The sequence below is a fragment of the Miniopterus natalensis genome, chromosome 22 (genome assembly GCF_054644295.1).
Source record: "Miniopterus natalensis isolate mMinNat1 chromosome 22, mMinNat1.hap1, whole genome shotgun sequence".
Taxonomy (NCBI): Eukaryota; Metazoa; Chordata; class Mammalia; order Chiroptera; family Miniopteridae; genus Miniopterus; species Miniopterus natalensis.
Window position 1 is genome coordinate 4,173,948 of NC_142102.1, and position 12,018 is coordinate 4,185,965.

At 53.7% G+C, this 12,018-nt stretch overlaps 1 protein-coding gene across 1 annotated transcript in view; it reads left to right on the forward strand.

Annotated features, from left to right (window-relative positions):
- The window catches only part of NTRK3 (neurotrophic receptor tyrosine kinase 3), a 264,227-nt gene that overhangs the window by 45,944 nt on the left and 206,265 nt on the right, over nucleotides 1-12,018 (forward strand). The window contains exons 3-4 of the mRNA XM_087829119.1: nucleotides 3,864-3,938; nucleotides 4,633-4,704. Of these exons, the coding sequence (XP_087685245.1) occupies nucleotides 3,864-3,938; nucleotides 4,633-4,704 (147 nt within the window). The remainder of the gene's footprint in view (nucleotides 1-3,863; nucleotides 3,939-4,632; nucleotides 4,705-12,018) is intronic.

Below are 12,018 nucleotides of genomic sequence, written 5' to 3' on the forward strand. Positions count from 1 at the left end.
AACGGTGGCGCATGAAGCAGTCGAATTTATCCTGGCACAAGGGAACGCTGTATTTTCTGTGGACGTGTTAATTAATATTCCACTGTACCCACATGGGGTCCGGGTGTATCTGCCCCAGGACTGGGTGCTGTTCGTGTGCCGCACTGGGGGTGGCTTCCTTTCTGATGGTTTTCTTCTCCCTTTTGGCGAGCCTGCGCACACGAGTGGCCCCCTGGCTCCGCCACACACTGGTCCCCTGGCAACAGTACCTGGTTCACCTGACCTCACTGAGGCTTCTGTGAGCTGCAGCCCGGAGCCTGGCTCCGCTCTGGCCCTGGATCTCAGCGTTGTCATGAATGAAGCTGCGGTTCCCCCGTCTCTGGGAGAGCCGCACACCACCTCCTGGCAGAGCCCTGATTCTGGGTGGCAGGAAGGGCAGTGGGGAGAGGGCAGGGACAGGGCACTGGCTGAGCCTTTGGATGGAGCCTGTCCCATTTCCGTGCGTGAAGAGGAGAGTACAAATGGGGGAGAGGCTCTTGGCCAGTGGGTTCCAGCCAGAGCGTAGTGAGAAGGCACATATCGTTGCTTCTGGGATGGTCACCACGATCAGGCCACGGTCCAGGGGGCCAAAGAGACCTGCGTTTCTCCCCATGTAAGGCCCTGGAGGGGTGAGGGCTCAGCCACTGTGGCTTTTGACTTTTCCCTCTCTCTGGATGCACTGACCCAGAGGCCAGCTTTTTGGGTTTGGCCTGGGGCCTCGTACTTAGTGTTTGCTGCAAAGCAGTCATGTTCAAAGTCTTTGCTGTTTTAAGCCACGGAACTCTCCCTTCAATGGCAGTCTTAGGTAGAAGCCTTATCCAGGGTGGGGCAAAGGTTAAGTTTGTGGTTGTTTGTATGCAAGAGAATACACTAATTAATAAATAATAATAGAAGAATAAACTGTTTCCCGAGCTCACAACTCTAAACCTACTTTTGCCCCACCCTGTATCATAAAGCAGGGTTTCCCAGTCTCAGTAGTAGGGACATCTGGGGCAGATAATTCTTTGTTGGGGGGCCTGTCTTATGCATTTTTGAAATGTTCAGGTGCATCCGTGGCCTCTACCCACTGGATACTGGTACCACTCTCTTCCCCCGAGTTGTGACTACCAAAAATGCCTCCAGACATTGCCAAATGTCCCCTGGGGGACAAAGCCTCCTGCAGCCGAGAACCACGGTATTAAACTGAAGTGGAGATGATTTACTTAGCTGGGAGCCTGGAGTCCATCTCTGCCTGCTCTCCACCCCTCCCCTCAGGGCCGCAGGTCTCTGCCTGCTCAGACAAACGCGGACTCTTGCAGTCCGAGGACAGTGTTCCTGGCACCGCTCCGAGCTCTGTCTCCCCCAAGGCGCGCGTGTTCCTGAGATGCCTCCGCAGGGCCGGCTGGTGCAGTCTGTGGTCCTGGAACAGGGTGGCCAGTGATGATCCAATCTTCCTTTAAAAATGATTGTTATTGATTTTTTTCAAATGACAAAATAAATGCTTGATGAAGACAAGCTGGACAACCCAGGAAAGCACAAAAACAGGAGACGTCACTTGTAGTGGCCCTGGGCCAGGGTCACCCATCCTTCACCACAAACAAATCAGACCTGCTTCCACTTGATCTTGCTCATTTTTTATATTTTTAGAGCCTGCCTTTTCCACATAAACTCCTGGCCTCCCTGTTGGCACCGTGCACCCAGCCCAGTTACCATAACTGACCCCCAAGGCCTGGCACCACGTGGGCAGGTGCAGGAGAGCGTGGCAGGCGCCCTGCCGATGGCATCGCAAATGTCAGGCTGTGCCTTCGCCACCCTGCGCGTCCCTGGGAACCTCCTCCCAGCCGCCATCTGCGCGCCCCCTGACCTGTCTGTAATTTCTGCTTCAGCAGTTTTCCCCGAGGTCAGGAGTGGCAGGTTTACTACCCTCCTCCCGTTTCCATGTGGAGCTTTATCAGTGATTGCTGAGACGTGACAGCTTCCAGTGGAACTGAGATGCCACGTTTAGCTTGGAAACAGAGAGGGCTGCTTCGCTCCTGCAGGGCGCAGGGTCAGTAGGAATCCCCGCTGCCAGCACTATGCTGGAGGCATTTGATTATCCCCATTTCACAGATGAGGAAAGTGAGGCACAGGCAGTGAAGTAACCTGGACAGGGAACATGACAGAGGTGGCAGTGGGCCCATGCCAATATTTTAGGCGTCTCTGGAGCACCTGCTCAGAGGTATCCTTAGCACAGGAGTGTCCACAGACAATAGTAAATGAATGGGTGTGGACACTGAAGTTTGAATCTCATGTGCTTTTCACCTGCCACAAAGTAGGATTCTACTTTTGATTTTGATTTTTTTTTTTTTAAAGTAAAACCTATTCTTAGCTCTTAGGCTGACAAAAGCAGACTGTGGGCTAGATTGGGCTCACCCAGCTCCAGAGCTCCAACCCCTAACCACACTGCTACCCTGTGGCTGTAAAACTCCCATGACTCAATAGAGGAAAACTGAGGCCCGACGGAGGAAGCAGGGGCCCCGTTCTGACCAGGGAGCCCTTGGCTCCGAGCAGCCCATCCCTCCCCGTCACATCTCCGTGTGTGCCTGTGTCTGGGAACGAAGGGTCACTGTGTGTCTGATCAGGGGAAGGGGTCAGAATGCGATAAGAATTGGCACCTCAGCCGCGATCCAGACACGTTTATGGAGTTCAATGTGGGCTAAGAAAAGTGATTTCATTTGTTTAAACAGCTGATAGCTCCTAGCTGGGAGCGGGTCCTTGTCTGAAGCTGGGCTCCGTGAGCTAATGCGCATCTGCGGGAACGCTGCGACCTGCTCCGTCGTTTATGGGAACCGATGGCCTGGTGGATACACTGGGGGACAGGGATGGGCATAGGTTGTTCTCCTTTGGGCTTTTCTTTCCACCTGAAACGGAGCTGGGGTCCCCACCCTGGTGGCACCAGATCAAGGAAACTGCCTGTGGCCACAAGGCTTCCAAGAGAAGGCTTTGGCCTTGGAATGGAATGCCGAGCTGCCACCTGGTCCATGTCCCCAGCAGATGCCAGTGTGTCTGGCTGCTCAGCGGGGGCCCTGAGAGAATGTGCTACAAATGGGCTCTCAGCGTGCCTTGTCTCCATGCGGCTCTGAAGTGCTTCCCGAGGCCTCGGCCACTGCCCCGCAGCCTCTCTGGCTCGGGTTCCGCTTGGTGGCAGATGGCAGAGCCATGGGTGTGGTGGGGCCAGGGAGGAGACGTCTGGGGAAGGTGGCTGCCACTTCTCTGGCCTGAGTGTCCCGGGGTGAGCTGTCACCACCCTGCACTTCTCGCTAAGAGGGTGCTTAGGCCTCGGAGCCACAGATGGAAGAGCCGGATCCAAGGAGGGCGTGTGGGCACAACTCTGCCTAAGGCTCCTGAGGCCTCTTGGGCTTGTCAATATCAACACCCCTGAAAGAGTACAGGAATCAAACCCATTCCCAGGACAGGCCCTCCCTTGCTGGCAGAACTTTCCAGTTCCTTTGCCCTGGGCTGGGGTGATCCACTGGGCGAGTTAGTGCTGGTTTATATCTGTGGATTAAAAGCTCTGGTTAACGGTGATTTATATCTTTGTCGAGTGCAGCTGAGAAAATGAATTCATTATTACTTAATAAACGTGGTATGCTTGCCCGACACAAAGCTCCTCAAACATGAGGCCCCTGGGGAGAAAGTTCTAAAAACAGAGGTTTGTGATGAGAAGGAGAGAAACCGCTGATGTGGCACAACCCTCCCCCTTTACCAGTGAGACCCACCTCAAGTGGAGCTGATGCAGGATTCACACCCAGGTCTTTCTGGCTCTCAAGCCAGTCCCTTTCTCGTGACTCCTCATCTGACCTGAACCCTGCCCTTCCTCCCCGCAGACACATAGAGAACTGGCGCGGCCTGCACACGCTCAACGCTGTGGACATGGAGCTCTACACTGGCCTGCAGAAGCTGTGAGTGCGCCAGGCCCCGGGCGGGCCTCTTGGGGTGGAGGGGGTGGGGGGGTGTCCATCTACTTCTGGGTGGCATGAGGGCACTGCAAGGCCTCTGTCTGCACTTTCTGGGGTTTCCCTGTTGGTGGAGGTGGCACCGCCCATTCAGGGAATGTCCAGGGCTTGAAAGGCCAGCCCTTCATGCTCCCACATTGCACCTCGGCCTGGAGAGGAAGGGGCTTACAGGAAATCTACCCTGTGGTTCAGGCTTCAGGGCAGGACGTGCGCCCAGGTCTCCAGGGAAGCTACTAGCTCCTCAGCCCTCTGCTGGGCTAACATCCCTATGGAGCATGAAGTTCTCCAGCTTTCTCCTCAGGACTTTAGTGCTGGTGGCTGTGGGGATTTGGGGTGCAGGGAGGAGGCACCAAGGGGGATCCCCATTCTCACACACCTGCTAGTCTGCGTAGAGGATAGCTGCTAGCACTGCCCACCCAACCCCAAACTGTCCCCTAGGTCCCACTGGGGTGCAAGCCCAGATGCCCCTCACTTGGCACCCCAATTAGACTGCCTAGCAGCATCGATGATGAAGAAATGAATTCAGCTCACCAGGGCGGCTGCAGATCCAGTCTCGGCTTGACCTCCTGTCACCCTCAGCCCAGAGCAGATGTCCCCCTGCCCCCTAAGCTCTGCTGACCCTCTTTGTCTCTCTCTTTAGGACCATCAAGAACTCAGGACTTCGGAGCATCCAGCCCAGAGCCTTTGCCAAGAACCCTCACTTGCGCTATATGTGAGTAGAGCTGGGTCCTGGACTGCAGGGGTGGGAGGCTGGGAGCACATGGCAGGAAGAGTCCTGGGCAGTGAAGCTATGTGTCCTGGGGCAAGTCCCTCAGCTTCTCCAGGCCTCAGATTTTGCCTCTTAAAGTGAGGGTTTAGATTTGATGCTAAGGTTCTTGTCAGAAGCAAAAGCTTAGTACCAGGGATCAGAGGGAGGAGTCCTGACTCCGAAGTTTGTTCATTTTTCATGATGAAATTTGTAATTTTATGGGAATGTAAATGATAAGGAATTCAGCTCATATAGACTATTTGTAGGTCCATAAGTGTGTGTGTGTGTTGGGTGGGCAGTTGGAAGAAGATGGAAAGCAGGGCCAGACCAGATGTTATGTCTAAATGGGTTCTGGGTTCAGTGGAAAGCAGCCCGGAGCAGTGGAGCTCCTGTATATAAGGTCACACCGCTTTGTCTGGGACAAGCTGCGGGCCGCGTGACTCTGGGTGCATTGCTGTCTGTGCCTCCCCTGACTCGCCCTGCTATGGTGGAGGCGCTGGTGAGACCCGTGGGGCAGAACCACATGACCTTGGACTTGAAAGGTCAAGCCTAGTTCCAGGTTAAAGACTCTGGGATTCAATGGGAGGACTGGCATTTCCTGGGGAGACGGTGGGCTTGAAAGGGACCCCAGGGTGGGCGACCAACCAGGGGAAATGCCAACCTACTGCACCCACGTACTGTCTCCCCCTTAAGGATGATGCCATTGTGGACACCCACTGGAAACGTTCCCCAAGAGCGGAGATGCCATAGGAACTGGGAGAGGGGTCTCTACTGTATTTGGGAGGAAAATGGAGGAACGATTTTTCTGATGAGTCTTTCCTTTGGCCACCTGAGAGTTGTATGGTGGAGGCACTTTGCATTTACAAAGGAAGGGCAGCCGGGCTGGGTAGGAGTCTCACAGGGAGAAGCAGAGCCTAAGGGACACTCCTGGGAAGTGGAGGGAGGGAGAGAGAAGAGAAGAGATCATGGAGAACTGTGGGGGGGTGTCCTGGCCCCACCCTGGGCCTCTGTGTTTTCCCAAGCACATAGTGAGTGCTCAGTAAATATACATCACACACACACATGTGTGTGTGTGTGTGTATATATATATATATATATAGTCAGTTATGGCCACCCTGCCTTGTGCTGAACTTTCTTTCCTCCCTCTGGGAATAGAACATTGCATGGCCACTGCTCAGGGCCTGGTGTATTAGCTGTGGGGACCGAGACCTCCTTTTCAGCTGGCTCATTGAGCCATTGCCCCTGACCACCTTGAGCCTGTGTGGCGGGACTCTATTGAGGATGTGTCTTGCAGCTGGAGGTGTGGCCGTCGCCAGACTGGGGGGGGGGGGCTTTGGCCAGATGTTCCAGGTGTTTATTTTATAAGGGATCTGAGGTTCAATGTAAAATATCCCAGAGGAAGAAGTTTTGACCTCTGAGAAGTCTCCCTTTTCATACCAAGTCATAGAAAGGTCACAGAGCTAAAAGCCTGCGGCGTACCAGGTGGGGACAGTGCCGCTGAGGGCCACGTGTCCCCTCTACAGAAGCAGCCAGGAAGCCGTCCCAGCCGACTGCTGCCGTGTGGAGGGGGGCTTCCTGCTGCCAGACTCGCTGATTTGTTTTTTTACCCAGCAGAGCTGGAGGTCTAATGAAACCTCTCAGGTTTTAAACCTTGGCAACTAAAAGTAAAACCTCTCAGCTCCATGGGCCAAACAAGACTGCTGTGGGCAGAAGATGACACATGGGTGCCAGCTTGTGCTCCAGAGTCATACTAGGGGGAGGGGAGCTCTCCACAGGGGAGAAGCTCTGGAGGGGAACTCTCCACACGGGAGAAGCTCTGCCCCCTTTGGGTAACTGGTGCCTCTGAAGTCAGTTGTACTGGAATGTCCTTGACTTACCCTTGAGGTCCCAGACAAGGACTGTGACCCACCGTTTCTTTGGGGATGATCTGCCCTCTGCTGGGTGGTCAGTGACAGGCTGGGGGGCTTTACACGTTTCCCAAGGCTTTGGGGTCAGGGTGTCTGGTGGGACTAGGTTCTGATGGCATCAGGAAGCCTGCCTGTGACCGTGGACCCTGTTTCCTTCTGGACACATTGGCCAGCTCTTGCCCAAGTACCTGCGTGAGTTGCAAGGGGACCACGAGCAAGAAGGATGGTGACTGGCAGCTCACTGGCAGCTTGGGCCTGGCTGCACATTTCAGATGAGTTAGGTGCTCAGCTTGGTGTGAAAGGCCAAGGGGCTCCAATAGGCACGGGGTCAGGGAGGGTCACCCAGTGGAGCCTGGGGCTCGCAGAAAAAGAAGAGAGGTCGAGGAGTAGGCACGGCTCCATCCACGGGTTTATTTATTTTCTCACTTGTGGAGACTCACCCAAATCCTAACAGAGTGAATTTCCCGGCAGCTCTGGGACGTTTTCTCCTGGCAAGTGGGCCAGGGTTCTCTGCTGTCTCACAACATCTTCTATTTCTGTCCCCTAAATGCATTTACAAGTCTCAGGCCCCAGCTGAGCAATCACAAGATGATCACTTACTCCAACACTAATTGCTGAGCCCTGGCTCGGCAAGGTTTTTTTTATTTTTTTTTAGGCTGATGGCTGAGAAGTCCTTTCTTCCCTTCTCCGTACAGAGTAAGAAGCAGGAAGTGAAGTCCTTGCCCCTGTGTTGATGTCAGGTTACCCACATTGTTCTGATTGGCTCAGCTGTCCCCTGTCCCCGGGCTGCTGTCATGTGAGTCCCTGGGGTTCTTGCCTGACCCTGAACCGGTGAGGCTGAGGTGAAACCAAGTCGTCTGCAGGCTGGAGGTCAGGACAGTTGGGTCGTACTTCAAGATTTATGAGTGACTGACCTCAACTGTTCCTGTTTCTATCATATGTGAATAAGTGAAATATTGATTCATATACATCAAGAGAAAATCCTTTTTGAGAGACTGAATTATTCTTGACCCTTAGATCCTTTCCCTGATCTTAAGAATTTTGGATTAAGGATTCTGGAGGATAAGAATTTTCCAGACTGGTCCTTGGAATAGCTGTTTGCTCATCTGGAAAGTGGGCATGGTAATGCCTGTTTTAGGATGGGAGGGGGTCGGGGTTGAACGGTGGGAGCGCACCAGCACTCACCCAGTGCCTGCAGACAGCCGGAGTGCAGACAGGGCGGCTGCTAACAGTGATGGCAACTATGGCCATTGGTGTGGTGACGATAGGTTCGAGGAGGAGGGGTGAGGTAGCCCCTGCTATTCCAGAAAAGCTGGGCTCTGGCCTGCACTGCGGACTGGAATACTCCTGTCTGCAACCTCTGCTGTCTTTCCTGAGTACTGACAATAAACCCTGGTCGATTCTCTGTTCCCTGTTTAGTGCCCTGCTCTAGGCTCTGTGTAACCCTGCCCCCCAGTGCTGTTAGTTTCAGGAAGGACCCGAGCAATCGCTACTGATGAGCTTGCGTGTCATTTCCACCCGATTTGAGGCCACACCCGCCAGCACTGTTGCCCTTGGGTTGCAGGCCGAGCCCTCCAGCCCCACCTCTGCAGGGAGCTCATCTCATCCCTTCTGGGTTCGTTTCCTCCGGCGTGGCTCACACGCCGGCCAGGCCTCCACCACCTGGGGTTTCCTTCAGTGATGACGATGAACTGCACTCACAGGAGGGTATGTTCCTCATCTCTAGAGCACGTCGTGCTATCTGAGTGCTTTCTCCTGCGTGATCTCAATGCTGGCCCGAGCCTGGGTGGGGAAGCGGCATGGCCTCATTTACTGCCCCCAGGGGCCTGACTTGTAAGGCACAGAAGTAGGATGCCACCAAGTCCTCTGATTCTCTTTCCAGGAGTCTTTCTGCTCTTCCTCCTGGTCCAGAAGGGAAAGTATTTTCCCAAAAGTTATTAAGATGTTTAGAAAATTGTGTTAAAAGAGGCTAGCATTGGGAGAGAAGAGGGAAAGGCTCATAATGGTTAAGAACTTACTGGGTGCCCAGGACTGTGCTGGTGCTTTTACAAAGGTGACCTCTCTCCTCACAGTAACTGAGGGTCGGGTTCTGCTGTGCCCATTCCATAGACGAGAACAGTGAGGCTTGGATGTCATAACTGAATTTCCCCAAGGCCGCATAGCTATTAGTGGAATAGCCAGGACTTGGCCTCTGATCCCTTTGACTCTGAATTCCATGTGATTTTCTGCATCCTGTCTTCCTGGGAGGATCTTTACAGGAGAGAGAGAGAAAGAGAGAGAATTTCCCAGGGGATTTAGCACCAGCCATCCTCAGACAGCTTTGTTGAGAAAGCAGGTTTCCTTTCTTTCCCTATTCAGGTCAACGCTGTAGCAGCAGTTACATTACAACCTGAACATCTTTATTATAAAAGACTTCTTACTGTTGGGCGATGGCCCACTTATTTCCAAGAATATGTAATATAGAAGTCCAGCAGCCAAAATAATTTATTCCGTCCCTTAGAGTTGTTGTGGTGGGATCTCCGTCGTGGCCAGGTTCTTGTTTTCTCCCTGCAAAAGCTCTGGGTGCCTTGTTAGGTCATTTCTCTCTGTCCTAAGCAAATGTGCCCTGGATCTCCAGCTGAGAGGCAGCCCTGAGCTGGCCGGTGTGGGCGTGTGGCGGGGTGCGGAGGGGAGGGTGCCCTCATTTCCACACCATTGTGTCAACTGTGTGATACCCACCAGGAGAGTGAGCAACACAGGGCGGGGAGGAGGGAGATGGCGGCTGGATCCCAGCCCTTTCAGGACATGGCCGAGAAGATGACAGTTTCCCCTGAGGTTACCGGGGTGAAAACACGATGAGACTGACCTACTATGTGTTGTAAATCACCGAATACCGTTTCTCCTTCAAATAATCCCCCACCCCATTCTGAGCCCCAAGACAGTGTGTAACTATTATATTAGTGGACGTTTGCTGTGTGCCTGCCCCTCACCTCTCCACGGACTTTCCTCCAAGTCCCAAAGGGATCGGTGACTGGCACACCGGTCCCCTCACTGCTCCCGCACATGTGCCCTGCGCCTGCTGTACGTGGAGGACTCAGCCATCAAACGCTATGGAGCGAGCAGTCAGGAACGTGGGCTTTGGGGATAGAAAGGCCAGGGTTCAAATCCTCCATCTACCAAGTCCTGCGAGACCTTGGGAGGCTGGTGAAGTGCCGGGAGCTCTGAAGGGATTAGTCTGGGCCTTAACCAGACTACGATTAGAATGTGCTCAAGACGGTGCTTTCTGAAAGACTGTAGTTTTTGCTTCGTGATGACTTTGCTTAGTGATGATCGTGCCTGCTCATTGGCCTCCGATTTCACAGAATCTGGATAATTAAAGCTGGAAGGGGCTCAGAGCTAACCCCCAAGTTTATATTCCTGTCCCTGTCCCATCCCTGCCCTTTAGCTTCATGTTAAACTGCCTCCCTGGCATCGCCACGTGGGGGCCCCTAAGGTGATGTTAGGCTTAACTTGGCCAGAACAGTTCTTGACTTAATTTCACCTCCCCACTCCAGCCTGTCTTCCCTCAGTGTTTCTTGCTAACCTTTACCTGCTCCCCCCCCCGTTTCACTCACCGAGTCTGGGGTACTCCGCACCCTCACTTCCCTCACCCTCCGCCCTCGTATGTGCCGTCTGCTTAGAGCCACTGTCCTCTGTGCTGGCTCCGTTCTGACAGCCTCCCCACGGGTTTGCTTCCCTCCACTTCTGTCCCTCACATGTCATTCCCGGCACAGCTGCCAGAGTGATGTTTTAAATAATAAATTCGATCGTGTCGCTCTGCCGCATAAAGCCCTCCGGTTGCTTCCTGCCTCGCTTACGCCGAAGGCTAACCCCTTCCCAGGGCCACAGGATCAGGTGCACTTGGTTCCCATCTCCCTCCACTTTCCCTCCTTCCTCCCCTTGCTCTCTGCTGCCCCTGGGGGCCCTCTTTCCATCTCCCCCCCCCCCAAGTTTCGTGGAGCTCTGCATGGTTGGCTCCTTCTGTCCTTCACTCTGATGTCACTTTCTTAGCAAGACCTCTGGCCACCCAGTCTTAGTGGCACTTCTCCTTTCACGATGACACTTTTCATCATATCCTGTGGCTTAGTAGTCCGCCCGGCCCATGTGTGGCCCGCCTGAAAGGATCTCTGTTATTTACTGTTTATACTCTGTCCCTCAGCAGAAGGGGAACTCCCCCAGAGAGGTGTCTCTGTGATGGTCACCGCTGTTGCTCCAGCACCGAGAAGCGTGCCTGGCACACAGCGAGCAGTCAGGAGCTCTGAGCTGGATGTACAAGTGACTCTGCCCTGCCCTTATCATTCCGTGGGGCGAGGGTGTGTGTCCGGAGTGGAGAAGAGCCCTGACCAAGATCTCTGGGCAGAGCTGGGCCAGGTCTGTCTGGAACTTGGGCCTCAGTACTCTTTCTGATGTTCTTTCTACCATCTCATCCTCGTGACTTTTCTTGGGAAGATTATAAAAATTATAAAAGATTTCCTAACTTTAGGCAGTGGCCCACTTATTTCCAAGAATATGTAATATAATAGTCCCACAGCCAAAATACTTTCTCACCCCTTAGCATAGTTGTGGTGGGAGCTCTCTCTAGCCAGAGCTCCTAGACTCCTGCATGGGGCAGGAAGCATTGCAGCCCTGTGGAAAGGAAAGGACACATGGGCCAGTTCTCCATGCAAAGCGCTGCTGTATAGCACTGTTACTATAACACGTGTAAATGGGACAGTCACAGTGCAGCATCAGTCTGTGGAAATGTCACATGAAAACCTACGACGGAAGCAGCTCATCTTCCTGAGCTCCCTTCTTGCATCGCTACCTGCCCAGAGTCGTCCAGCCCGGCCTGGGCTACTGCCTCTAATTAAGCGCCATCAACCAGTCGGCTTGTTTTGCTGAGGAGTGAGGCATGTGCACCCTTGCACCACGCCCCCCAGGCTGAGATCCTGGCTCTGTCACAGACACCTGCGTTTCCTGGGTGAGGTACTTAATGTACCCGCATATCTGAGCCTGACGTCCAGGTCCGGGAAGTGGGGATCATGTGATGGTTACTTGGATTAAGTAGGCCAGTGCCTGTGGAGCATGCAGAATGTCTGGCCCACAGTCGGAGCCCAGTATGTGTTAGTTGCTATTGCTGGATTATTTAAGGGGCGTTGTGACAGTCATCTCAGTAGGCAGCTAAACAAATCCATAGAGACGTCCCTATCAAGACTCTTCTGTGCTCTCCCCTCCCCCCAAGTGCAGCTGGATTCCGGAGAACTGACCCCAGTCCTGGGATTACTGAGCCCCTCCCGACACCTTCTCTCTGTCCCCTTTGTTTTGTTTTGTTTTGGGTCCCAATGCACCCAGGGCAGACCCAACGTGACCCGGA